Genomic DNA, 27,365 nt, shown 5'->3' on the forward strand with positions numbered 1-27,365 from the left:
AGGGAGACGGGAACTGCCCACGTATTCGTCTGCTGGGCTGCCTTAACCAGGCACCACACTGGGTACCACACACTGGGGGCTCAACCAACGAGAAGTTTCTGTCTCACAGTATGGAGGCTGGAAGTTGGAAGTCTGGGTGTCGGCAGACTTGGTTTCTCCTGAGGCCTCTGCTTGGCTTGTAGACGTTTGTCTTCTCCCTGTGTCCTCACGTGGTCTTGCCTCTCTGCTCACATTCCTGGTGTCTCTTCCTGTTGTTATGAGGACACCAGTCCTGTTGGGTTAGGACCCACCCGTTTTAACCTATTTACCTCTTTTTTTTTTTGTGAGGAAGATCGGCCCTGAGCTAACATGTGCCAATCCTCTTATTTTGCTGAGGAAGACTGGCCCTGGGCTAACATCCATGGCCATCTTCCTCTACTTTATATGGGATGCTGCCACAGCATGGCTTGCCAAGCAGTGCGTCGATGCGCGCCCAGCATCCGAACCTGCGAACCCCAGGCCACTGCAGCGGAGCGTGCGCACTTAACCGCCTGTGCCACCGGGCCGGCCCCTAATTACCTCGTTAAAGACCTTGTCTCCAAATTCGGTCACATTCTGAGGCACTGGGGGTAGCACTGTAACATGCGAATATTTGGGGAACATGTTTTAGCCCATAAGCTCTCGTAGATTTCTGCCCATTTCTTTGTCTGATCTTTGTCTCTATAACTCCTCGTTTTTACTTGAGCTTCTGTTTCTTTGGTGACCGGCCAGGCCCTTGTGGAGCCTGCCAGTCAGGGGGCATGTTTAAATTTGCCCCAAGAGCAGCGCAGCTCTGGCTGGGAACATTGCAAAGCTCGCCTCAGTGACTCCTCTAGTGACCGTCATTCCCGGGAATTTTGAAGACCCTTGGCCCCCCAGGCAGAGCCCACCCACAGGCCCCCCTGGAGCCCCCTTTCCCTTTCTTCCTCTCCTGGACTTCGCACCTCTAGAATGAGCTTGCTCTGTCAGGGACGAGTGGGTTCTGCAGAGTGGAGTTTGCTTTTGGGACAGCCAGGTAAGGTCACACACTTCCCTTCAGCTCTAGACCCATGAGAAGAAGCAGTGCACGGCACACATTCCTGCCTCCATTTTGGAGATCCTTGTAATTCAAAGGCGGGGAGAAAAGGAGATGTTTAACAGTCATTTAAGTGTCAAGAATTGGCAGCAAGATAGGGTTCCTCACAAGATGGAGTTTCATTATTTCTCTCAGCAGGTGCTGCCAGGGCTAATGCCGGAGTAAGAATCACTTAATTCGAAAGAATTCTTGGTTTGTGGTCTGCTGTCAGGGATGGCTTGTGATAGACAGTGACACGGGGCTGTGGGAACAGGCTAAGCAGGTGTGAGCGCCTCGGAGTTGGGTGTTGGCTTCGCCCCATGCGTACTCAGCCTGCTGGGTGACTCAGAACAGCACCAAGTCCTCCTGGCTGCAGTGTCACATCCTGGGTCCCCCCACCCTGCAGGGGATTGGTGGGTCTTTTAGGGACAGGTAGGGTACTCAGGTGACGTCCTGATGACAGCCAGCCACCTTTTGTTGGAGTAGGTTTTCTTAACCTTGACTCCTTCCTGTAGCACCAGAAGCCAAGTGGACTCATCACTGTGACGTGTATGTTCACGCTCTTTGCCGTGGTCTGGAAGTGTAAAGCCTCGTCACAGTTTGTGAAAGCGGTACTCACCCGGCTGGTTACCCGTAGAGGCCTCAGGCCGTGGCTCTGAGCTCAGCCATCTCGAAGCACCGGGACTTAGTAGTTTTGAAACAGTTTCAAAACTGAATTCACCAAAACGAATGCTGCTTCTGCATCTGTTGACACAGATGGGCACCCAGCCCCTGGGGAGTCTTACGAGCACGAACTCGGGTGAGGGAGGCACTTGGCCACTTAGCAGCCTGGTGGCCCTGTGGCTGGGCTGATCATGGCAGGTGAAGAGTCTGTGAAATAAAGGATTTGCTAGAACTGTGTAAGTGTGTAAGTGCTGTTGGATGATAATTATTGACTTAGAGAAAAAGACGAATGTGTGGACTGCCTCCCTTCTAGGGAGACCTGTGAGCTGAGCTGCTGTGGCTCGGGTGGCGGGACTCACCCCACCCTACTCGCACCTCTACGGTCCAGGCAGAGTGCTGTCAGCCCCGGAGTGTCTCCCGACTGAGAGCCAGAGACCTCGAGGGAGTGACGGAATCTGGGCCTTGGGTCCCTCTTGGCCGAGGTTGGGGCGGGTGTCCTCAATGAGGACTGGCTCCATTGTCCACAGCGAACCAAGTCCAGCTTCCCACCAAGCAGAGCGACTGGAATGCAGGCGGCTGCTCGCCCATCCCCTGGTTCCACTGACAGGCCAGGGACTTGCTCTCGCACACCCTGCCGAGGTTGTCTGGGCACTCACCTGGAGGTCCCGAGGTGCCCGGCCCACCCTGCGCTCGGGTGTTGCTGTCAGGCGGCCATTAGAGTCTGACGGGAGTCCTGCTGCTTTTCCTTTTGTTTTGGATGTAAATACACCTCTACCTTCCAGAGGTCTAAAACTTGCTTACTTTTACTTTGCTCACCTAGCATTTTGTTGCATATTTACCTCCAAGACAGCCAGTGGAGGATTATTCTGGGAGACTTTCCCCCTTTATTGGCCATGGGGAGGTTGCTTGTCCAGTCCCATCTAGAAGTTACTGAGAGGGCATTCAAACGTGTTTGAGTTGATGTGCTTGTACAATGCTGTAACTTGATCAAGGATGCTGTGTAAACTAGCCTACACGTCCTTCTGTGTGAGGACGCAGGTAGCAGGTAGCAGTCCCTCTGTGTGAACAGACGATGGAAGGAGGTGAGGGAGGGACAGACAGACTGCCATGTGCCCTCATGCAAATCTTGCCTGTCACCCTGGAAATCCAGTGGGATTGAAAATAAGTTGCCGTGTGTGTGTGTGTGTGTGTGTGTGTGTGTGTGTGTGTGTGTGTGTGGAGTGTTAGCAGTGGAGTCAGGACTGACAGGACACGCTGTGTGTGTACGATTTCTGACATCACAGCTGTTGTGGGTGACACTGGGACATGGGTGTGGCCGGACAGCACAACCCATGCCCTGCCCGCCCCTCTCGGGGGATGGGACCCTGCTCCTTGTCTCATGACAACAGCTCCTGGTGTTTGAGGTGGGCGTGCTCCAGTGCAGACATGCTGCCCCTGCTCCGGGGGACACTGGAATGTTCCTCCACCGGTCTGCACAGCCAGCACTCTCCTTCCGTTCAGGCCTCTGCTTAAATGTTACCTCTTTGGGGACGCCCGCCCTGACCATCTTACCTAAGACAGTGGTCCTCATTCCTCTCCAGCCCCTCAGTCTGTTTTATTTGTCTCCGTAGCTCCCAAGATTGTCCAACATCCATCTCTCCGGAGACTAAGCTCCCTGTGGGCCAAAAATGATGCTGTTTGCTGCTCTGACCCCAGAGCTGACGGGCGTCCCTGGCCATGGTGGGCCTCCCTGGACTGTCAGTTGAGGAAGGTCTTGTTCGTGATCCTTTTCACCCACTGTCTGTGTTTTCTCCCCTCGCCGTCCCAGGAGGCTGTGAGCTCGACCTGGCCTGCTTTTTCCGGCTGATTAACGAGATGGGCGGCATGCAGCAAGTGACTGACCTCAAAAAATGGAACAAACTAGCAGACATGCTGCGCATCCCCAAAACTGCCCAGGACCGGCTGGCCAAGCTCCAGGAGGCCTACTGCCAGTACCTGCTCTCCTACGACTCCCTGTCCCCCGAGGAGCACCGGCGGCTGGAGAAGGAGGTGCTGATGGAGAAGGAGATCCTGGAGAAGCGGAAGGGGCCCCTGGAGGGCCACACGGAGCACGACTACAACAAGTTCCACCCCCTGCCCCGCTTCGAGCCCAAGAACGGGCTCATCAACGGCGTGGCGCACAGGAACGGCTTCCGCAGCAAGCTCCAAGAGGTGGGCCAGGCCCAGCTCAAGACGGGCCGGCGGCGACTCTTTGCTCAGGAAAAGGAGGTGGTGAAGGAGGAGGAGGAGGACAAAGGCGTCCTCAGCGACTTCCACAAGTGTATATATAAGGTAGGGCGCCGCCGCGGAGGGCAGGAAATGGGCTCAGTGAGGCCCTCTGGTGCTGATGGAGGGCGCACTGGCTGCCGTGGTGGGCTCTGGCGGTCCTGCAGCCTCCAGACAGCTTGTCTGGGAAGCATTTGCAATAAAGAGAAATGTCTGCAGTCTGCCAGGGAGGCGGGGAGGTCAGGACTCGGGCCTCGGGGCATCTGGCCAGCTGCTGCCGGCCCTGACTGCCCCTTGCCAGTCAAGAGCACTGGGTGAGTCGCTTGTCTGCTCCGGGCCTTGGGTTTCCTTTGCGTGGGATGAGCTGTGTGTGTGCACACACGCCCGTGCACACATGCCCACATGCCTGAGATGCAGTACCGAGGATGCACGTGCAGTTTCTCCTAGGCCCATGGTTCCAAGTCTGCCCCTCTGAGCACCCCCATCTCATCCTGGAGGGTGGGAACTGCCCAGTCAGGTCTGGGGGTCTTCGGACCCTGGCGGACCAGACCCTCTGTGGCTTGGAGCACTCCCTTTCTTTGCCTCCTTATTAACGTTCTGCACAGCCTGCCGCGCAGTTCCGGCCACCTTTGCCAGGTCTTTCTGTGGAGAGCAGGCCCTGATAAAGCGATCAGCACGGCTCTCGCCAGGAACACGCCGTAGGGGAGGAGGTGGGGAGAGCCCGGAAAGTGAAACTTGCAGTGTTTTCCCCATTGCTGCCACATCTTGTGGCAGCACCAGCCATCCTGAGAAGACTCGCTCCTTCCTCCAAGAAGCAGGCAGAGGCGCTTGGCAGCCCACCTGCCGCTCGCCCAGGCTCAGCAGTGGGGACTGCAGCCGCCTGCTGGGCTGGTTCTAAAGCGAGACTCCGGCCACCTCCCTCCCTGCCTACCAGTGTGAGCGGCATCGAGCACAGATGGCAGAGCCCAGCTGAGACCTCCACCAGGCCTCTGCTGAATCGCCTGTGCACAGGCTCGCCCCCGGTGATCCACTTCTGGATTCGCCAGGGGGCCCGTGTTCCCTGGACAGGTCCTGGCGGCCCTTGCCCAGCCAGTGCTCCACTTTCAGAGGAGCCTGGCAGTAATGGGGGGTGATGGGTTTCTGCTTGTTGGAAATCTGCTGTCAGTTATCACTGTGCCCCACCCACAACCCCCAGGCTCCCCTGGCCATCTGGGGGCAGGCCCTGGCCTGTCCGTGACACAGAGGAATCCTGTGACTCATCTCCAGATTCTGCCTCTTTCCTTTCTGAGTCCAAGCTTGGAAGTCATGTCTCTGGCCAGTCTCTCCCACTCTTCTTATTTTTTTTGCCTTTTTTTTTTTTTTTTTAAAGCCCTTGCACCCACTTCTGGAAAGCAGTACCCTGCCTGCCGAGAATTTTTTCTATTACTAGACCTGGAGAGGGTTCGGTGTCCCCATTGGCATTGTCGAGCGCTGCCTCACAGAGACGGTGGGGGTGGGGAGTGGCTACCTGCAGCCTGCCGATGGCATGCTTGTATCTCACATTTTAAACGTGACATGAAAAGGGAGAAGACGACCCATGGACTGTGTAAACTCAGGAGCACTTTCTGGGTGTATTTCCTGAATGTTTGCCTGAGAAGCCCTCCTCAGTTGAAGCCACTTGTTGAATCCTGTGACTCTGAATAGCCAATTCATGAAATGAGAGATTTCCTATTTTTACTATTTATTTAAGAAGGCCAATAATATGAGAATAAGTTGGATCTGAGTAAGAGGTTTTTTGTTTTTTGTTTTTTTTTTTAACGTGCTTTGTAAAGGGTATTTTTAGATTTTATCACAAAAATGTAACAGAGTGTGGCTGTGGCAGTGGTCCGGTGGCTGTGGCAGTGCTCAGTGGCAGCTATGTGCACACTGGGAGGCTGGGACCTCATGGTTCTTGAGCCCCTCTCAGCACCCTGGGTGTCGCCTTCTCCAACTGGGGGCCCTCTGCCTTAGTGCAAAATTAGGTCCCTCCTAGTAGTTAGAATGCCAGGAGAGATTGGACCTTGAACAGAAGTATTTTCTTTTGGTTAGAACCCTGCGTAGTCACTTCCAAAACTGGACAGCATAAGCAAATCCAGACTCTTCATGCTGACTGCTTTGACTGTCCTTCCAAAGGCACGAAGACTCTGCCCCCTGTTCTAGGCCTGTTACTTATTGTGGGGATGTTCCCAGCTCACCTCATTAGGGGAGCTTCCCTGACCACCTCAGATAAAAGCCACCGTCCCTGCCATTGCTGTCACTCTGCTTCTGGCTCATAGCACTGAGTGCCTCCTCAGAGTCTTATTTATGTTTAAGGGCCGTGCTCCCCAGGCAGAAGGTGAGCCCCGCTAGGCCAGAGATTTTGTCAGTGTTGAGCTCTGCTCTGTCTCCAGCCCCTAGAACTCGGCCTAGTATACAGTAGGTGCTCAGTAAACATTTCTGCCATCAAGGGGTCACTGTGCCTGGTCACGAAAGAGCGAAAGGCATGTATCTTAGAGGGTTTGTCTCTGTAAAACAGCACGTATTCTACGGCAGGTAAAACCGGGCCCTAACTTGTGGTTCCCAGACTGACACGGTGAGCTGTTCTCTCAAAGTGAGCAGATGGTTTGGATTATCACCTGGAAAGGGCAACAGAGGGCGGGGGGTCAGACGTGTAAAGGCGCTCTGTGTCCTCGCCGGGGAGCTGCCAGTGGGACAGCGGTGACTTCTGTGGCAAGGGGGTGACTGGGTTACTTCTTGCCCATCAGATCCACGGGGTTCGGTTGTTCCTCTGGCGAGTTTCATGTGTCGAGGACCTGTAGGGCGTGGAAGTCTTCGCCCTCAGTTTGTCCTGCAGGGTCCTCCAGGCTGCTCTCCGCAGGGTCCTGGTCACGAGGTCCAGCCAGTCACAGTCCTGATTCTCTTAGTTTCTTTGCTGGCCCACAACCTTAATCCTACCCCTTAACGTGGGGGAAACACAAGAATTCTGCCTCTTTCCGCGGTGTACCCACTTCTCCATGAAGTGAAAGAAAGATGCCTTTCCACAGAGGACCCTGGAGGTGTACTCCTGGCTTCCCGCGTGCGTCTGCTCGTGGCCTCCCAGTGCAGCGCTGGTTCTGCCGGAACATGGCTCAGTTTGCTCCTGGTGCTGCAGTGGGCCCCCGTCTCCTTTTGTCGGCCCTGAGGATCCTTCTGAGAGAATATTTTTCCACCTTCTCTGCTCATGTTAATTGAGGACACACGCCGGGCCCGCGGCCACACGGGGAAGCTCCCTCAGAGGCCCGGGATGGGGGTGTGGCCTGTCTGGGGTCAGTGCTCAGCTCTGTCTTACGCTTTACCCTTCTGTTTCTGTCGTTTTCAGGGAAGGTCTGTTTCTTTAACGACTTTTTATCGAACAGCAAGAAATATCATGAACATGTGCTTCAGCAAGGAGCCTGCACCAGCTGAAATAGAGGTGAGTGCAGCTGACCCTGGCCCCCCGCCTGCGTGTCGTGGCCTCGTGCAGTGTCCCCTGACCCCCTGGGCCTGATGGGCCGAGAGGACCTGAGTGGCTGGCTTTGTTGTCTGTGTGCCGGGGCCAGCCAGAAGTTTTAACTTACCTGAGTCTAAACGCGTTCAAAGCCAAGAAAGCATAATGAGGAGAGGGAGCCTCCCGGCTTCTCCCTGAGGGACCCTGACCCCAAGGCTGTGAGGCCGCGTCCCCGGGTTGAGCTCCGTCCTGAGCTCCGTCCTCCGCCTCCATCCCCTGCCCAGCTGGCCGCTTCTTCCCCGTCCTCTCTGTGTCTGTTATGCAAGAGAATGTTTGGAATCCCTTGAAACCACAGTTGTGCTTTTTCTTGTCTCCTATTTTTATTTAATGGGATTGGCAGCTTGCCATTTTTGTGCGTCTGCCAACCCTGCTCTTTGAGTTCGGACGAGGCTGGAAAGACAGCGAGCACTTCTGTGCCGGGCCCAATGAGGGGGAGCTCGGCGTGGGGCGCTGTGGGGCAGAGACCGGGTCTGTTTGTTTACCACCCCCGGCCAGTGCCCGGCTGCAGGGGTGGATGGCCAGATGTGGGGTAGGTGGCCCTCGGTCCTGGCGGGGAGAGAAACGGAGCTTGTATCGCTGGTTGAGGGTAGCTGCCGGGGGAGCAGGAGGTTATGTGGACCACAGCTGGGTCTTTTGATGTGAAACAGGCTTCAGACCGCTGTTTAAAAATTTTATCTTCGGTGATATATGCCACCTCTTCTAGATAAAACCCACACTGACCACTAGGGGGCCCAGCCGTCCTGTGTTGACCAGGTTTCCTGGGAGTGAGACTTTCAGGACAGTCTGGGTCAAACCAGGACACCTGGTTAGTCGCATCCGTGCTGTGTGGTGCTACACCTCTGAGAGAAACCGTCAGCAGCCCAGGGGGTCCCGCTCTGGTGCTCAGGCCTGGTTTCCTAGTTTGGTGAAGTCAGTATTTGCGTCTAGCACTGTGGGCGTCCCTTTTAGGCCTTTGGTCTCTGCTGATCTGCATGGGCTGCCCCAGCTCTGTGCCCGGGTGTTCCCTTTGAACACCACGCTGTGGCCTGACCCCCACCCCATCCCCCACTTTTGGCCCTGCCGAGGCCGCATTCCATCAGCCACCATGTCAGCTGGGCCCTGATTCTGGGACACGTGTGGCTGTCACAGTTGCTTCCTGAGTGCTCATGGCATTTGCGGTCGAGATGTCAGAAGAAAGGAACGCAACTCTGAGCAAACAGAGGCCTTTGTTGCACAACATAGGTACTTGTGGAGGTCTCCGGGCGTTGTAGGGTTCAATCCTATCCATAGGATAGGAATGCTATGTGGAGAAAGCTTAGCTTAGCTTTACTTGCCTACTCAGGAATCTCTGAAAGTCTGTCTTTTGCTTTAGCAGTTGCATAATAAACACAAAGGGAAGATTCGCTAAAATCCAAACTTTCAGTCTGAGTCTGTCTAGCTTCTGGATCCTCAAAAAAGGCCAAGCCTTCCTCTGGGCTGGTGGTCAGCAACTGGAGTGGCCCCCACTTAGCAGTGGCTCCCCTTCCACCCCCCACATCTTCATTAATCTACCAGCTGTTGCTCTCAGTCTAATGAGTGGGTCGCAGGGCCGGGACTCAACCAGTCCCTTCAGACAGACCATTGCTTCGTTCCTTACATTCAAGGAATCCTGTTGAAGGAATCCAGGCATTTGGTGATGTGGACTTTATTCTTGACTTGGGGCCTTTGGCCACCTCCAGGCTGGTCTCTCTTTGTAGAAGGCACAGTGGTGACATTGCTGGCAGCAGCTCTTTGAGCTGAATTGTACTTTGTGACACTGGGTGCCTATTGGTTAGGCTTCCTTCTTTACATGTGGTTCCAGCTCATGGGGTTTGCCAAGGTTCGGGAAGGTGATGTTGTGCTTCTGGAATGATAATGAAAACAAAATGAAAACCTGCCTGTGAGGCAGGAGAGGTGCCTCGCAGGGAGCCGAGCACGTCTGCTTACCTGTTAGCAACACCCGATCCTGCCCCGCTCTTTGCCCCGTATTCGTTTAGATCAGACTCAGTAAGGTCGCCTGGTAAGCTCTTAAACCGGCCAGCACACCTGCCCTGGCCCTCATCTGATTGCGTTGGCTTGGGTCACAGCCCTGGTGGACGTAGTCTTCACTCGGGTGATCCTAACATGCAGCCAGGGGGATGACGTTGCGTAGAAGTCACGTCAGCTGGTTACTGGAGGTGTGGAAGGCGTGTTTCTGTCAAGATGCTGGACGTGGAGGCTGTTATTTATTACAATCTAAGGACCACAGTGGGAGATCTTAGCCTTCTTCCTATCATTGCTTTTTTTCACCCCCCTTTCATAGAAATGATTTTTTTATTGTGGTAAAATACATATAACAAAACAGACCATCTTTGCTGTTTGTTAGGTATACAGTTCATTAGTATTAGGTATATTCACATCATTGTGTGACTGTCACTACCATCTATTTCTAGAACTTTTTCATATGCCCAAACTCTGTACCCATTAAATATTGACTCCCCATCCTCCCTCCCCACACATGGCCCATGACAACAATCATCCTTCATTCTCTCTCTGACTCGTTATCCTAAATATCTCATGTAAGTGGAATCATACAGTGTTTGTTTTTCACTTAGCATACGTCCTTAAGGTTCATTCAGGTTGTAGCATGTATCAGAATTTCCTTCCTTTTTAAGGCTGACTAATATTCCATTGTATGGATATGCCACATTTTGTCTTTCCATTCATCTATCGATGGATAATGGGTTGTGTCCATGTCTTAGCTGTCATGAATAATGCTGCTGTGAACATGGCTGTGCAAATATCTGAGTCCCTGCTTTCGGTTCTGTTGGATCCACCCCCCAGCGTTGATCTGATCCCGGCTTTCTTGCTCAGTGCTCTGTTGGAGACGCTCGGCGGCTCTTCCGCGATGGGCTCCTTCATCACCCATCAGTGTTGCCTTGTTGTTAGGGTGAACTGTGCTCTGACTCAGGCACAGCGGAGGTGCTGACTGGCCCTTCCCTCTTCCCCACAGCAAGAGTACTGGAGGCTAGTGGAAGAGAAGGACTGCCACGTGGCCGTGCACTGCGGCAAGGTGGACACCAACACTCACGGCAGCGGATTCCCAGTGGGTAAATCGGAACCATTTTCAAGGTAACGTTGGATACTCTTATCCCTGTTCTGGGGGCTAGACAGTGTCCCTCCCCGCCAGTGTGTGACGTCCCTCTGCTTCCTCTGCAGGCACGGATGGAACCTCACCGTCCTCCCCAATAACACAGGGTCCATCCTGCGTCACCTCGGTGCTGTGCCTGGTAAGCCTGATGCGGCTGCTCTCCTTGGGGTCCCGAGCCCCTGCCTTGGGCCGGTTGTGGAGTGCGCTCCACTCCTGGGAACTAGAGCTGGACAGTTCCTTTGAAGCACAGCTGGAAAGGGCTGGGGCAGTTTCAGTGTAGAGTATATGTACTGAAAACCTTGATTATCTGAAAAGAGAGAGGACAAGGATCATAATTGAAGATAGCATAGCAAAAATGTGGAATGGTTGAGCCACACTGCAGAATCTAGAAAGCTGGGCAGATGCTCAGTGGCCGAGTTTCCCCTTGACACTGGTATTTTCGGAGCTCAAGTCTGACTCCTTAGGGCGACTGGAGGCTTGTAAGTGATGGGCTCTTCGCAGATGTTCGGGAAAGCCAGGTCTCCTGGGAGTAGTGGTCACTGAAGGCTGGGCTGCTGCAAGAGGTGGCCTGGGGCCCTCCACCCGCTGGTGGGAGGCGTTACTCAGGGCCTCTCCCCACAAAGGGGCTTCGTGCCTCCTGCCTCCAGCGCAAGTAAGGTCAGGCTTGCAGCTCTGTGCTCAGCCTCCAGGTTCAACGGGTCTCACCATCGATTGACACGGTCATGTTCCTGGGGCATCTCGCTGCCCACCTTACTCAGGGTTCCAGATGTTCTTTTGTCACTGTTTGTGACAGCGTCCATCTTCTCGGCTCATTTCTGTAAAGCCAGCAGGAAAGAGCAAGGACCTTCTTCTCACTGGGTTTTGTCTGTGTTTTTGAGTCCCATTTTTATTTTTTGTTTGGGGAGAGGAAAGCAATTTCTAACGGCTGTTCCCCTGAAACGACGTTGCGGTCCTCATGCTGCCACTTCTCCCTTTTTAATGTTTTAGGAGTGACAATTCCCTGGCTAAATATTGGCATGGTCTTTTCTACCTCATGCTGGTCTCGAGACCAAAACCACCTTCCCTACATTGACTACTTACACACTGGTGCTGACTGCATTTGGTGAGTACGCTGGCCCCCAGCCCCTCGGGGGGGGGGGGTGGGAACAAAGATGCGGTTAAAGTGCCTGGGTGGCCTTTGAGAGCTTGCTTTTGTGAATTTGTCCCATGTTCTCTGTGCTGGAGGTGGCAGGGAACATTTTAATTTGCTCAGATGATGAGCAAGGTTGAACATCTTTTCATATGCTTATTGGAATATTTGCTTTTTCTTCTGGGATATTCTTTTTTGTTGGTTTCTGCGAGTTCGTTCCATATTAGGGATAAGAACCAGTAGGAGTATCCCCGAAAGTTGACAGAAGTGGTCACCACGTTGCCAGCCTTCTCCTAGCCCTGTGTGAACAATTCTCTCCCTGGCCTCACATCAGTGGTCATTGTCACCATCTCTCAGCCGCTGTCGTGCAGTCCGCTGATGGCTATGGAGAGAGTGGGTGCTGCTGGGGCACGGAGGTCCTGAAGTGTGGAGACGCACATGTGGTTTCTGCCGCACAGGTTCATCTGTTTCGTGGAAGCATTCTGCCCCAGGACCCACCTGTGCTCCGTTACTGTCACCTGTCACCAGTCCTGACCCGGGGCCGGCTCTGTGGTTCCTTTGTTTTCAGTGGCAGATGGGAAATTAACTGCTAACAATCAGACGCCTTGTTGTCTGACAGTCTGGAGGCCTCGCATTCATCCCACACTAATCGTGTTTATTGTCCTGATGGGGTGATTAGGCGTTCTTTATTAAAATAAACCAAGTCTTAGAACTAATGCTTCCCCCCAAGGAGGCAGAGTCTGTAGCAGTCTTGTCATTGTGACTTCCCCGCTGTCAGGCCTCGTCCTAGTGAGTGGCTGTTGGTGTTGACACAGGCTGGTACCTGAAGGACCCTGGTGGGGAGCCTCCGTGTGGAGGCCAGTGGTCCACAGGGCCCTGTGGTTCATCTTCTCTGGTGAGACTGTGTGTGCCTGCTGGGCTGTGGAGCCCGAGAGGGTCAGTGGTCTCTGGGCAGAGGACAAGTGGCCGCTTCCAGGGTGCGAACAGCTGCTCCTTGAGCCTTCAGCTCCGGTCCCCGTGGGAGTCCCAGAGTCCCACCCAGGCCTGGGCCCCGGCTCCTCAGAGCCCTGGTTTCTTCACTGATAGTGGTGTGTGAGGGTGATGAGGTGAAAAGAACACTTTTGTTGCTTGACCGCTGAGTTAGAAGGAGGGAAACATGAGATTCTGTGGGCTTTTTGAAGGCTAATTCCTGGAACCTCATTGATGAGGAATAAAGAGAAGGCCGGATATGATCAGAGAACTTTATGGTGTGTGGTTTTTCTTAAAACATGTGATTTAGGTTAGAAACTTTGGATTTAAATCACAAATCAGTAATAGAATATGCTGGCATTGAAATAACATAAGCATTTAACACAGAAACTTGAATGTGGGGATTGGCATTCCCTTCACTCGGCAACTGAGACCGGGATATGGTCCCGCGGGAGATTTCATCACAGATGCCTCCACCCCGCTGAGCAGGCTGCCTGCCGCCTGGGCCTGTGCAAGGCTGAGGTTCAGAACTCATGGTGAGGGTGAGCTGCTGGATGGACTGGCAAAGGAATGGGTCGGGACTCCCACCAGAGTTACTGTCCCTGCTTTGGATTTTACTGGTGGTCAGTGGCTTCGTTTGAGTTGGCGGCCTGAAGTCCTGAGTCTCTGGGGGTGCAGGGCGGGCTCTGCTCTTGTGTGTCCTTGCCCAGGTGTCCACTCTGCAGGTGTCACTCTTGAGTGGGGATGGCCAGCTGCCCCCGCCCAGCCCTTAAGAGAGAAGCGGGGACCTCGTGGAGGCCTCACACACCTGCCTTGTGCGTGCCGACTGGCTGGCACCAGGATGTCATGTGCTGTAGGTGGCACGTGTGTCCCGGGTACGCCCTCTTGGGACACCAGTGACAGTCCCCCCACTCCTTGTGATTGCAGTGAGGTTCCACATCCCTGTATTGGTTGAGTTCTGCTTACATCTTTGGCTTTTTCTCCCATTCATCTTCCCTGCTGACTCCTTAGCTCCAGCCAGAGGGATCTGCGTTGACTGAGCCCCTTCCTGGCCCTGTATCCTGGGCCGAGCCCCATCTTTTGGCCCCCCTCTGTTTGCCTGATGCAGCCCTTGCAGTGTTGGTTCTCCTGTGTGTCTAGCTGACTGAGCCTGATACCAGCTGGCTGGGTTTGGCACACACAGCTGCTTCAGTGGCACAGGGCTGTGTCCCCTGGGTGTGCCCTCCTCCCATTTCAGAATTGCACAGCGGCTACAGTGTCACCCCGAGTGTTGGCTGTGAGGCAGTGGGTGCACAGACTGGACTCACGTCCTGACTTCCTGTGTGTTTGGAGAACTGAGGGGTTCTTTTACTTTTCCTGGCCACCGCAGCCCTCACCTGTCTTTGGGCCCCGGGACACAGAGCGGGGCCAGGTTGGGCTGGAAGGCCGAGGGACCCGTGTGTTCCAGCTTCGACTCCTAGTCCTGCAGCATCTCCTGTGACAGGAAAGCGTCAGATGCCAGCCCGGGACAGGATGCTGCTTTGGAGCGCTCATGAGGGCTAATTGAGTCTGCACACGCGTCTGGGTCTCATTTAGAGGAGGTTTGACACGTCTGTTTTTGGTTTGAAGGCTTTCTGGCTCACGTATAGGTCAGATCTACGTAAAGGATGAACACGCTCGCCTGCTGGTATGGCTGCGGGTTGGCTGTGTTGGTGGAAGTGGCAGTGCGGCCTGCAAAGGGGATCCGGCGCCCTCACCGAGTGCCTCCCAAGGCCACTTTCCAGGCCTGCGTTGGCTCCTTCTCCAGGGGAGGAGGGAGGGTGAGCCCAGCACGTGCTCGCCTGGCAGAGGGCCCCTGTTGAATGACTGCTCTGCCCTTGTTTCCACACCCCAGGTATTGCATTCCTGCTGAGGAGGAGAGCAAGCTGGAGGACGTGGTCCACACCCTGCTGCAGGCCAACGGGACCCCAGGGCTGCAGATGCTGGAGAGCAACGTCATGGTGCGGCCCCGGCCTGGGTGCAGACCCCGGGCTGTGGTGGGGAGGGCAGGGCAGGAACAGTGGCCTGACACAGAGCTGATTTATAAAGCTGCCCTCTTAGCTGACCTGCTTCTCAGAGGCAAAGAGAGCCACACAGAATAAACCCTCCAGGGATCTGTCCAAACCAAAACGTCCCCTTGTATGAAAACCAGTGTCTCTCAGATTGCACAGAGGACGTCAGGTCTCGGCCTGTGGTGGCCTTTGAATCTGTTTGAGGGCTGGTTTGTTTTGTAGATGGAGACTGGGGTGTGCTGTGAGGTGGGCACTCGGGGGGCCCTGTTTGGTCCCTGCCATGCCCACCTGCGGGCACCTGGATGCCTGGGCCATGGATCAGGAACGCACAACATTACTGGAATGAGCACAAAGGCCTCTGACCCCATTTTCAGAAAGTTATGGGGCTGCCGAGTCCTGGGGAGTCTTCTTAGCTTCGAGCTGTGCTCTGATGCCTGAGCTCAGGGCTTCTCGGGCCTGTGCTGACACCGCCCTGGGTTTTCTGTTAGTGCTGGGCCCCCTGGTCCGGCTCAGAAGGTGAGCAGCAGCCCCTTGGGAGGTGCCAGGTCCAAGGCCCCCGGCTGGTACTCCTAAGGCTCCACCTGGACACAGCCCAGAAGCCCACCAGGAGGTGGTGTAATTTATCCTATCACCACCCCTGGCAGTGCTGGGGGTCGGCGGGGAGAGGAGGGCCCCCGTGTGGTGTCAAGGGCTGTCATGAATCTTTTGTCACTCTTGGTCCAGTGTCAATTTAGAAGTTCCTTCTTCCTCTTTTAGGAATTATGCATGTTTTTTTCCCTGAAAGAGACACACAAAAAGTCTTTAATATAAAACATAATCTGTCTCCTCAGGAGCAGGCCCCTTCTTAAGTCCTGTGCCCCACTTGGACGACAGGTGTGCACATTCACACACTGGGAGGGAGGGAGGCCTGTCACAGGGTCACAGGCCAGCGCTCGGCTGCTTTTCAGGACTGCACAGAAGGGGTCACGGCAGTGGTCAGGGCACAGGAGGCTGGGCAGCGGGAGGGAGCATGGCTGAGAGTGCAGCTGTGTGGGGTGTGCATCTCAGCCCCGGCCTGTCTCCACAGATCTCCCCGGAGGTGCTGTGCAAAGAGGGGATCAAGGTGCACAGGACCGTGCAGCAGAGCGGCCAGTTCGTCGTCTGCTTCCCGGGATCCTTTGTGTCCAAAGTGTGCTGTGGCTACAGCGTCTCTGAGACCGTGCACTTTGCCACCACCCAGTGGACAAGCATGGGCTTCGAGACAGCCAAGGTGAGGCTGGGAGCCCCTCTGCACCGCCCCCTGCAGGTCACACGTGAGTGCACACGAATGCACACAGCCTTGCACATGCATGTCTGCTTTAGAGAATGTTTCATTTCAGAATATGGCTGAGAGGTGTTTCTAGGAAAGGAGAGTTGTTAGAGGTTGGTTTGTCATAAAGGTTTGAGTTCCACTGCTGACACACCACAGTGTTAGGATGAGTGGACTGCAGGTGCTGAAGGCACTTGAAATGGAGAGAAAATCTCCGCCTGTCTTTAGGTTGTGGCATCTGCCTTGTGGCTGGCGGTGTGGAGCGGTGACTCTTCCTAGTGTCTGGGGCCTTCTTTGTAGGAGTTTCAATCGTTTTGAATCCAAATGGAATTCAATCTTTGAAAATTCAGAGTGTGCCCCCTCCCCAATAAAGAAAACCCTTGACAGCTGCCTATAAGGGAAATCCACCCTCAAGGATGTACCTGGCTCTTGCAGGAAATGAAGCGTCGCCATATAGCTAAGCCATTCTCCATGGAGAAGTTACTCTACCAGATCGCACAGGCAGAAGCGAAAAAGGAGAACGGTCCCACTCTCAGTACCATCTCAGCCCTTCTGGACGAGCTCAGGTAACAGCACACTGGGTTCCGGGCTGAGGCCGGGGTGCTGGGCCCTCCCTGGGTTCAGCGGGGCGGGGCGATGCCAGGAGCCGCAGGTGAAGGCCCGTCCTCTGAACTCACCGGCCGCCTGCTCGGAGCTGCAGGGCCCACCTGGCGCGTAGACAGATGGGTGAAGACTGGCTGTAGTTCTTTGTATGTTATTTTTAGTTAATCCCTTCCCTCTTCGTGCTTGATGTTCAGAGCCAGGATTTTCTCATGTGCTGATGCAAGAGGTTAACCCTCTTTGTGGGCTCTTGACCCCCTGGCACCACTGGTCTAGGCAGCTTGTCGCCAGTGAGGAAATGGGGACCTGCAGCCTCCAGGCCCAGCCTGCGCCAGAGGTTTTGGTGCCCCCGCTTGGTTTTCTTGCCAAACCTATTTGTGATGTGTGTGAGGTGCCTCGGTGCAGCTGGCATCAGCTGCAGCACACCTGGCACCGGCGTGTGGCTGGCCCGCTCCCCCGAGTCCAAGGCCCTAGCCTGGCTCTCACCCCACAGCAGTGGGAGGAGCCTCCCCAATGGTTGAAGCTGAGCAGGGCAGAAATTGCAGCGTGACCCCCTTCTCTTCTGCCCACCACGTGGCTTCGTGGTCTCTTTCCTCCAGTGAGAGTCCGTAGTGCTGAGGACAGCACACGGGTGTCCACTCGTGTTGGTCAAAGCTTTGATGAGGATGCTGGCAGACAGTCTGTCAGTGCATCCCTGGCTCGGAATGAAGGGCGCCCTGACGCCTTTGTGACAGGCCCTGGGGGTTTGCAGCCTGTTAACCGCAGGCAGAGTCCAGTCATCAGAGCAGCCTTGGGAGCGGGGGGTGTCTGACTTTTTCACTAAAGGGCCTGGGTCCCCAGCTGGGGGCCTTGTGAAGGTGAGAGAGTAGGTCCCCCGGATGCGCACGTGTCCCTCCTGACGCTGGGGAAGGCCTGGCCTCGCTCAGCCTCCTAATGGCCCGGCTCTTCTATTGTGTCTGGGCAGGGATACGGAGCTGCGGCAGCGGAGGCAGCTGTTCGAGGCCGGCCTCCACTCCTCTGCGCGCTATGGCAGCCACGACAGCAACAGCGCCGTGGCGGATGGGAAGAAAAAGCCTCGAAAATGGCTGCAGTTGGAGACCTCGGAGAGGAGGTGTCAGATCTGCCAGCACCTGTGCTACCTGTCAATGGTGAGCCCTGCCCCGGGCCCGCTGCCCTCCCAGCTCTGCTCCGTGTTGTGACCCCCGCAGCCTGCAGGGCCCAGGAGAACCTGGGCTCTCGGTGCCAGGAAGCCCGTCAGTGTTCCATCTTTGGTCCTACGCTCCAGAGGTCGGGCCATCCCCTGCAACACCCAGCTGACTGAGACAGCTGTGGAAACGGAGCGTGGCCTTGGCTCTGCTCTGCCACGGAGGCCCCTGCAGCCACACGGCTGCGGGAACTGGATTCCCTTAGTGCCGCTGCTTTGTCACGCCCTGTCCCCTCCCCAGTGAGGGGCTGGGCTTCGCCCCTTCCACCACCCCTGACAAGATGTAGGGGCCCCCAGTTTCTTTCCTTGGCTCTTGCCTCGTTTCCAGTTTCCATTCAGCTCCGTGACCAATCTCATTGCCCTGGAGGACTCTGAAATCTGTCTTCGGTTAAAACAAACGTTTCTCCTCAGCAACACTCCCCTCTTTCCAGCCTCCCAGTCTCTGATCATGGCTGCTTCTCGGGCATATCCAAGGCAGCCTGTTGAGAGCTCTGTTTCTGGCCTCACTGAGCCAGCTCCTCCTCCTGCCTCTCCATCTGCCAACACCGTTCAGTCAGTCTTCCCTTCTTTCTGGTTTGTTCCCACAGCACCCTTGAACGGTTTCTTACGTCCCAGCCAGTCTTCTCAGGTCTGCCAGCCCGACCCAGCCTTGGGTTTTGTTATGTAGGTGTTTCCACTACCCCGTCCCCATCCCAGGCCAGTGGGGGCTTGGAAAAACCTTGGTCCGGTTGACAGCTGGACTGGTGTCGCCCTGTCCTGTGCTTCTTCCAGTTCGTCACCTGCCTTCCACTGGGGCAGCTGCCCTGACAGGTCTGTGGGAGACACCCAGCTCCCACCAAGGTGTCCCCACCGCCACACGCCTTGGCCTGGCGCTCACAGCCATCCAGTGCTGGTGCCCTCTCCCCGCCTGTGCAGATTCTTCCTCCTAATAGGAAGTACCCACCCCAGACCCGGCATGGCACTGACGTCCCACACGTGCCTCCCCATGAGCCACACGTGGGCTCCGAGGCCCGGAACAGCGAGTGCTTCCAGGTCTGACCCTCAGCCTCCTGGCCCCGTGTCCCTGGCCCCTACCTGGCTGCCCTGCAGAGAAGAGGGACCACGCTGCCACTCCTGTTGAGTCAGATGCTCTTTGTCCAAGAGAACAGAAAACCATGGAGGAGGGGGCAAAACCCTTGCATTAGTCGCTAGGGCCCCACAACAAAGTACCACAGACCAGGGATGCGAACAAAGAAGTTAATTTCCTCACAGCCTAGAGCATGGAAGTCTGAGGTCAAGGTGTGGGCAGGGTGGTTTCTTCAGAGGCCTCTCTCCTTGGCTGGTAGATGGCTGTCTTCTCCCTGGGTCCTCACATGGTCTTTCCCCTGTGTGTGTCTGTGTCCTAATCTCCTTTTCTTATATAGACACCAGTCATATTGGGTGAGAGCCCTCCCATAAGACCTCATTTTACCTTAATGACTTCTTTAAAGGTCCCATCTCCAAATACGGTCGAGTCCTGAGGGTTAGGGCTTCACCATCTGAAGTGGGGGAGGGGGCACGATTCAGTCTGTGACAACCGCACCATCCCATTGCACAGATTTTCTCCTGTCTAGTCTTTTTTTTTTTTTACCAGGTTCTTCTTTTCAAGATGTAATTGAGAACCATGCTTTAAAAAAATAAGTCACAAGTATTTCCCAGTTCTTACCAGTGTTTCATAAACATCACTCACAAAAGCTGTGTATCTCTGTGTCCATTCTCCTCGTTTGGGATGGAGTTACTCCCATGGGAAATAATACTTGCGCTCTTTCCCATGAGCGTGAGTGACGCCGCCGTGACCTCCGTGTGTGGCCCTGGTCCGTTCCTGTGGGCTCTGAGGACGGCAGCACGTGGGCTCGTTTTCAAGCTGTCCTTCAGAAAGTTGTACCTTGAGAGTTGTCACTTCTGACCAGTCATTTTGTATCAGCCTGAATGTTGTTTTTAAAAGCTTACATCCTCAATTCATAGGTAAAAATTGACATTTCATTTATATTTACAATTTTCATTGGTTGGATTACTAGTAAGCTCATGCATTTCTGTTGACTCTGTTTCATGTTTTTGTCTATTCCCGTCCTTAGCCCCAAGTGTCTTTAAAAGGTGATATGTTTTTGCCAATAAGTGTCACTTCCTTTCTCCTACAGCTTTTCTCGTCTTTGCTTAGAAAATCTGAAGATGGGAATCCTGGGTCTTTACCCTAAATCTTTAAGAAAATGGCCCGTGAACCTCTTGCATCTTGTGTGTTAAGGCAGCATTTTCCCTTTTTTTTCCACAGAATGAGAACAGGATTGGAAGTCAGGGTCAGGGATGAGAACTCCCCACACAAACCAGGCTCTCTTGAGTCCAGATCCCCCCTGTGCTAAGTGTCTCAGGTGGATCAGGCTGTCCACGTGCTGCCTCCGTGTGCTTCGTGCGGCCTCGGGGCTGGGCACGCGCTTTCCTATGGCAGCTGGAGGTGTCTGTGGGGCAGGCAGGAGTGGCCTGTCTAGGTTACAGGGGATTAGGAGTTTGTGGTTGTTTGGGGTGAGTTTGGACGGAGGCATTGGCGCCCCTGGTGCTGCGCCAGGGACAGCTTCCATGTAACCAGCTGGTTGACTGAGCCCCTGAAGAGCAAGAGGAGAACCCACCCATGAGCCACTGAAACGTCCAGGTGCCCTCCCTGCACACCTGCTCTGATTTCTGGTCCTCCATGTTTAGCTACTGTCTGGCACCTCTTGTACCAGGGTAGTTTTTGAACAAGAAATCTCAGAAACCCTCAGAATTCGAGAACTTATCAACGCATCACTAGTTCATCCCATCTTCATCAGCTTAATGGTGCTTGGAACCTCTCATGGGAAGGTGCAGCAGAAATCTGGAGGGGACTTGCGTCCACCCTTAGGTGCAGCTTGGAGGTGGGCAGTTGTTTGCTAGTTGAAGACCCTGTTCTAGGTGATTTGTTTTTCCATCAATTTCCGATGTTTTTGAGGCACGATGTCCCTTAGCTTGGGCGGTGCATGTCAAGACAGGCCTGCCTTAGTTTGTTCTGAGAACTCGCCCTCTCCGATTCTCCCTCCCAGGGGCGTGTCCCCTCGACAGCAGTGACTCAAGCCCCTTCAGAAGCTCAGGAGTGCTTCTTCCTCGCAGGTCGTGCAGGAGAACGAAAACGTGGTGTTCTGCCTGGAGTGTGCTCTGCGCCACGTGGAGAAGCAGAAGTCCTGCCGAGGACTGAAGCTGATGTACCGCTACGATGAGGTCAGTCCCTCTGGGGCCTGGCGTTCCACGTGCCCAGGCAGGCAGCCAGGGCCTCTGCAGGGGAAGGCAGCTGTCACTTGGCCCTCTCTTCCACAGGGACGAGAGAGCCTCTCATTATCCACTCGGGCACCCTCAGCACAGCCTAAGACCCGGTGCAGCGGGCACGTTCCTTTCTGGGCAGACAGCCTGACCTGCCGGGAAAGTGGCTCTTTCTCCCGAGACAGGGGAAGTGGGTAGGTTCAGCTTGTGTTCTGCCTGAGCTGGAGACACCCAGGAACTGAAACGTAGAAATTTCTTTACTTGCACAGCAGTTTTCTTCTTCGTGTTAACCGGCGCTTTGTACCAGTGGGCCCTGTCCACTCCCACTCCCTGGGCTGGAGCCGGCCTGCAGCTCTGCGGGGCCCACCTGAGCTCTCACAGCGTCTCAGTCAGTATCCCTGGCCACCAGGGCCTCAATTTACAAGGGGTTGGGTTTCAGGATCTGGGTGCTGGTTTCCAAAGTACCACACTGTCTGGCCAGGCTGCTAAGACTGCGCTGTTCTCTGTGGTCAGTGCGGGAGTCCAGATTCAGAGGGGACAGTGGGCTGCCTCTGCACATCCATCACAAGATAGACCCACACTGAAGGTGACCAGTTCTGATCAGCAGAGGAAGATTCAGGCCTTGTCCTCCCTCCTTCCCGTTCATGGGCCATCGAGACATGGGACATGCTGAGTGAGCAGCTGTGGCTGCTTCGAGGGCCTCAAAGCAAGTCTCTCTGGCCTTTGTGTTATCAGAGGAGCCCAATTCCAGGGTCCTGGGCCAGAGGAGTCTTCCTGGCTGTGGCCCCACAGAGACTCTTGAGACATAAAGACACGAATTAGTCCCTTGCCTTGGCCACAGCTAAGCACATTGGTGCACTTGTGCCTGTAGAGGTGTCCCTCCCCTAAAGTTCTGTTGTGGATCAGCGTGTGGTGATGCAGCTCTAGTGAGGAGAAAGAGCTTTCCGTCAACCCTAGAATCCCAGCCCACGCTTGACTATGATATCTGGTGCCCATTTCTGCACAAAATGACCAGTATAACTCTGCCAGCTGTCTGTCAGGGCTGAGGGGGCGGGGTGACTGCTTTGTGGTGCCTCAGAGTAGATGCCATCCATCTCCTCTCATGGAAACCCTGAACAGCAGCTCGGCCTCTCTTCATAAGAATTTATCTAATCTCCATCTGAGAACTTCAGAGCGAGATAGGCATTTGGCAGGCCTGTGTGCCACTTGCTAAGCTGCAGGCAGAGCCAGGCAGCAGGGATGTGGCACATGAGGCAGGAGTAGCTCTCAAAGCTCCCCCAGGCCCCGTGCCTGGCAGGGAATTGCATCCAGCTGGGACCGGGCTCTGTCCTCACCCAAGGGTCCTCAGCTGAATCATGGAGCCTTTCTCTTTATCCAATTCTGCAAATCTTGTTGGCTCCACCTTCCAGATGAACTCCAGGTCCACCCAGTTCTCACCACTTCTAGTGCTTCCACCCTCATGTAAGGAGCCGCCCTTCGGTCTCCGGCAGGGTCTTTCCCCTCATTCTTTCCCGTTTTCTGTGCTTCACGCAGCATGTCTTGACTGAAAACCCCTAGTCGTGTTCAGAGACAGACTCCATCTGAAGCCCCTTCTGTGCCAGTTGGTCGGCCTCTGCGTTCCCTTAGATTCCCTTATAGATGACAGTGCTTCCTTCAGCCAGCATGGAGGGCTGACGGGATCGCAGGAAAAGCCCCTGCACCCAAGGCTCTCACGTCCCAAAGTGGCGAGCACGCGCTCCCTCTGGCTCGTCCGTCAGCCTCTCTCAGCCTCTCCCAGCGTGTTACTGTAAATGCCTCCAAGCTGCTGTCAGTTGTGTCTTCAGGTATAAACTGGCCACTTCCCGCAAAATGAGGCCCTGCCCCTCGGGGCACATTTCACTTGACTGACCTGGATCCCTTCTTGGGGGTCACCTTTCAGATTGCTGTGGGGACCATGTCACCCCTTCTGGTCAGCCTACTGCTGCACACGTGGCACCTGGGGGCCTTCCTCCAGGCTCTTGGCCATCGTCTTCTGAAGCATGGTCCTCATCCCTGTGGTGTCTACACTGGCCACGAGCTGCATGCAGGGCACAACCTGCACAGCTGAGGCCAAACCTGCCAGCAGCGGGAGCCTCTCTCCTGCTCCCCCCACTCCCGCTGCCCCACGAGATCCCAGGAGGCTGGTCCTGTGAAGGTGACCGCATCTGCCTCCCCACCTGAGCCCCCAGGAGGGGTCAGTGCATCTGCAGGGCTCAGGCCGTGGGTCAGACTTGATAAGCCTTTGGCTCAATTATAAGATTAGAAAGCTGAAAATAGATCTCTGCATCGTCTTTGTTTTTAAAGAGCATGTTCCCGGAAGGCAATAGCCACTGTGCGGTGCCCTCCCCGCTGCTTCACTTCAATAGCAAACGTCAGAACAGGGTTAAAAATAACCCCCAGTGGAGGAGTCAGAACAGCTCTCCCTCGGCCTGCAGAGTGCAGCTGCGGCCCAGGGGGGTTCTCCAAGGTGACTTTGAGGCTCTCTACAAAATAGGGGTTAGTTTCCACTCCAGCCCATCTTGTAGCAAGATGTTGCTACAAGACAACGTTGCTACAATGTGACCAAAAGCCTGGGAAATGAAATCACATTTGTAGGGACTGTCAGTTTGAAGCTTAATCATTGGTTTTGAGGAGTAGGGAAGAGAAAATATTTAGAAGCCTCCTCTTCGCCAGTGGCCTCATTTATTTCAGTAAATGAGAATCTGCAAGTCAGTTCCCTGTTGAGTTGAACTGTGCTTTTTTTTTTTTAAATTGGGGACTTTCTGGCTCGGGGTTCGATTTCAGCAATAGCCTGTGAGCCCTCCACAGGCTCTTGTGCTAAGGCCCTGTGCGCCCAGGAGACAAATCCCATGTCTGGGCCCTTAAACTGGGTTTTAAAGAAGTTCATCTGTTTATCCTTTATTAGCATGTTTATCGTTAAGTGCTGTAAATGGCCACGGAAATTGTTTTTACAAAGACACAGCCCTGCCCCTTCCCAGGGCGCTGTTAACTGTATTTCTTTTCAGTTGCTTTTCACTTGACCTTTAACTACTTCAACACCTTTCACTCCTCTGTGATGACAGCCTCCTGGTGCTCTTGCTTCCAGAGGGACAAAGAGCAGGCCCCGGGCCTTAGCGGACCCTCAGGCCTTGGAGTAAAGGGATGGCCTCCTCCCCTGCGTGTCTCCATGGCTCCATCCCTCCCTGGCCCAGAGCAGGTGCTCCTGAAATGCATGTCAAGCCACCTGCCATTTTGATACTCTTTCCCGTGGTTTCTTTTAAAACTGGATGGTTATGAGTTGTGTTCAAGTTAGAAGTATTTTTGATACCAACAGATAGATGGTTCTTTTGGGTGAATTATAGTAATGCTTGTTTTGTTTGCTGTCTCCCCTTCACTGAGGAGGAAGTAACAAATATTTAAAGACAAATGTTTGCATTTATTTCCAAGACCAGGTTCAGTAGGCTCCAGTGTCAGAGTAGCCAGTGAAACAAGCAGCTTCAGGCATTTGTCACTTTCCAGGGGGACAAGTTGAGAGGACTAGAGCCCTCATGCCTGTGAGTCTTCTCTCACAAATGCCTCATTGTGGTTTGACATCTTGAAGCTCCGAAGTGGTATGGGTGACCCACAGAGGCTCCCTGGTGGTTGGCAGTAGGACAGAGACCTGCCATTGTGGCTGGCGTGTCTGTGTCAGGTGTGTGATCTGGCTCTGTGGTGAGGGATCCGTAGACCTCAGATGAACGTGGAGACCCATGGGAATCAGCTCTTAGGAGACAGGTACATACCTCCTGGGTATAGTTAATGGGACGTCCTGGATTTCAGGACTCTTAGCATATGAATTTTTTTCAACCTTACAGCCACTAGGAGGTGCTATTAGGCTCCCTCGATTTTTAGATGACGAAAGGGAGATTAGCAGCCTGCCCTGTGCCATGCTGGCTTTCAGGTGAGAAATGGCAACCGTTTCTCCTTAGGGAGGAAAGCATTTTATTTAAGGTGCCCAGTTAGGGGCCTCCTCCTCAAGCCCACTGCAGCTCGGAATCCGTGGGGGACATTGTTCAAGGCCGTCCCAGCTTTCCTGAGGCATACTCTTCGGGCAGCACTCAGAAATCTCAGCCGTGACTGGCTTTGATGAAGGTGACTGGCTGCCCAGCCTGGCTGGCAAGTTCTCCTGAACCTTTCCCTGGGTGGTTCTGGGAACACGCTCTTCTGGTTTGTTAATTCTGTGTCTTTCTTTCAACCCCAAACAGGAACAAATTATCAGTCTGGTCAATCAGATCTGTGGCAAGGTATCTGGTAAAAACGGCAGCATTGAGAACTGTCTCAGTAAACCTACACCAAAAAGAGGGCCCCGCAAGAGAGCGACCGTGGACGTGCCGCCAGCCCGGCTTTCCTCCTCCAGTTCATCCAAAAGTGCTTCAAGCTCCTCGTGAAGATGCCAACACCCCTGGTCGATCGACATATATTTTTTTGTAATTATTATATTCTAGTTTGGAGTACTTGCTGTAGGATACAAGCTGTCTTTGCACTAGCTCTAAAGAAGATTTTCTTCTGGTTTTAGAGAACTAATTTTGTTTTAGCATTAAACTGTTGAACTTTTTTTTGTACTTACAATACCTAGATACTGCAGTCAGATTTTTAAAACTGCCGTATATTCACTGTTTTAAAACCCTTGAGGGGCTGTATTAATTTGTATTGCCCCTGTGGCTGACAAAAGCCTTTTTGTTTGACTTTTTTTTTGTAACTGTTGGGGGAAAAAAGGCTTTTTAACCCATTTTTGAAGAGGGTGAAGTTTGGAGAACAAATTTTAAAACCATCAGTCATGTGAGCAGATTTTTCTAGAGAGGAAAAGGGATAGGAGACAGACACACAAAAACTTGAAAAGAAATGGCTTTACTTTGGCTGTCTTTTCTTCTGTTATGTGCAAGATGAGTTTGTAATTTCTAAGACCGGAGAACCCCCATTCTGTTTCTTCGGGCGGTTATGGCAGCTGAAGGCGGACGTTGTTTCCTAACCATAGGCAAAATGAGGAGATTGGAGTGACTAGGTTCTCTTTACCAGCACATCACTATGCATCTGTTTAAGGAAAAAAGAAAAGCAAGAGAGAGAAGAAAAAGACTGCCTGCCTTGGAGGGGTCACGTGAGGAAAACCTGTGCCTGATTTCATTAGGAAATCCATTCTGTTATTTTTTGGTGCTGTTGGCTACTTTATCAAAAAACCCTTCAATAGCATCCTTAACAAAAAAAAAAAAAAAGTGAAGCCGTTAAGTGCTTCTTTGTCATAGATGTGCAATCCTTCTAACATTCCATCTTCATCTCACTGCTTGTTGTTTGACACCTTCACAAGTCAGCATTAATCTTTCTTTTTAAATTTGTTTCGTTTGTGATCACATTTAGAGCCACTAGGAGGTCTGCAGTTCTTGTTGAATGTGAAAATGCATTTGCCCTCATCTTGTCTATTTTTTCTCTTCATGTTGTAACAAAAAGAAAAAAAAGAAAAAAAAGAATCCCTTCCCTTTTGTACATACGCCTGTAAATTGTTTTAAATACTTGAGCCTTTTTCTCGGTGGGGGGTGGGGAGGGGGGTGAGAAGACAAGATGAAGAAAAGCCTTACATTTCAGTTTCTTCATCGGTTGGATTGGATGCTTACAGGGTTTTTCTTGTAACATTTATAAGTGCTGCTTACATCACTGAACAACAACAAAAAAATAATAATGGAGTAGCTGTTGCCCTTCTCCGGTTGTGTGTACAGTATGTGTGGAATAAAAAAGGGAACCTGTTTTCACAAGCTGTTCTTTGTTTCATGATTGGACTCATCGATCCCGTAGCTACCCGTACTGCACTGAGCTCGCCAGTGGGACTGTCAGGAACGTCCTGTGATACACTTTGTTGGTTGTTGTTGCAGAAGACTGAACTGTTTTGGAATATTTAACAATTACATGAACAGAGTCAAGTGTTTTCCAATGTGGTTGTCTGGTTTTTATGGCCTTGCTGTGTACTTTCCCTCTTTTTGACAGTAAACTTCTGCCTATGGCTTACAGTTTGACATTTAATTTATTAGCGCTGCTCTGCACTCCTCCCTGGGGAGGGAAGACTTCATGTTGTTTATTGCCAGTTTTTTGTTTACTTTTCAGGTTTGTACTACAAGGTTTAATAATAAAAACAAAGTTTTTTGGACATTTGTCTGTCTTGTGGAAGATGAGTGAATGAAATGAGCTCTTTTCTGATAAATGGGTGGAGGG

The 27,365-nt window shown here is 53.4% G+C and overlaps 1 protein-coding gene across 9 annotated transcripts in view; it reads left to right on the forward strand.

The window, feature by feature from the left end:
* The window catches only part of JARID2 (jumonji and AT-rich interaction domain containing 2), a 260,738-nt gene extending 233,438 nt beyond the window's left edge, over positions 1-27,300 (forward strand). For all 9 annotated transcript variants that reach the window (XM_087438035.1, XM_087438036.1, XM_087438039.1 and 6 more), the window contains 11 exons: positions 3,543-4,045; positions 7,335-7,427; positions 10,492-10,610; positions 10,698-10,768; positions 11,617-11,731; positions 14,601-14,706; positions 15,824-16,006; positions 16,481-16,611; positions 17,610-17,793; positions 20,985-21,092; positions 25,373-27,300. In XM_087438035.1, coding sequence (XP_087294161.1) covers positions 3,543-4,045; positions 7,335-7,427; positions 10,492-10,610; positions 10,698-10,768; positions 11,617-11,731; positions 14,601-14,706; positions 15,824-16,006; positions 16,481-16,611; positions 17,610-17,793; positions 20,985-21,092; positions 25,373-25,555 — 1,796 coding nt within the window. In that variant the 3' untranslated portion in view covers positions 25,556-27,300. The remainder of the gene's footprint in view (positions 1-3,542; positions 4,046-7,334; positions 7,428-10,491; positions 10,611-10,697; positions 10,769-11,616; positions 11,732-14,600; positions 14,707-15,823; positions 16,007-16,480; positions 16,612-17,609; positions 17,794-20,984; positions 21,093-25,372) is intronic.
* The last annotated feature ends 65 nt before the right edge of the window (positions 27,301-27,365 follow it).

This window comes from Ceratotherium simum, chromosome 13, assembly GCF_057802395.1.
Source record: "Ceratotherium simum simum isolate JZ-2026a chromosome 13, ASM5780239v1, whole genome shotgun sequence".
NCBI lineage: Eukaryota > Metazoa > Chordata > Mammalia > Perissodactyla > Rhinocerotidae > Ceratotherium > Ceratotherium simum.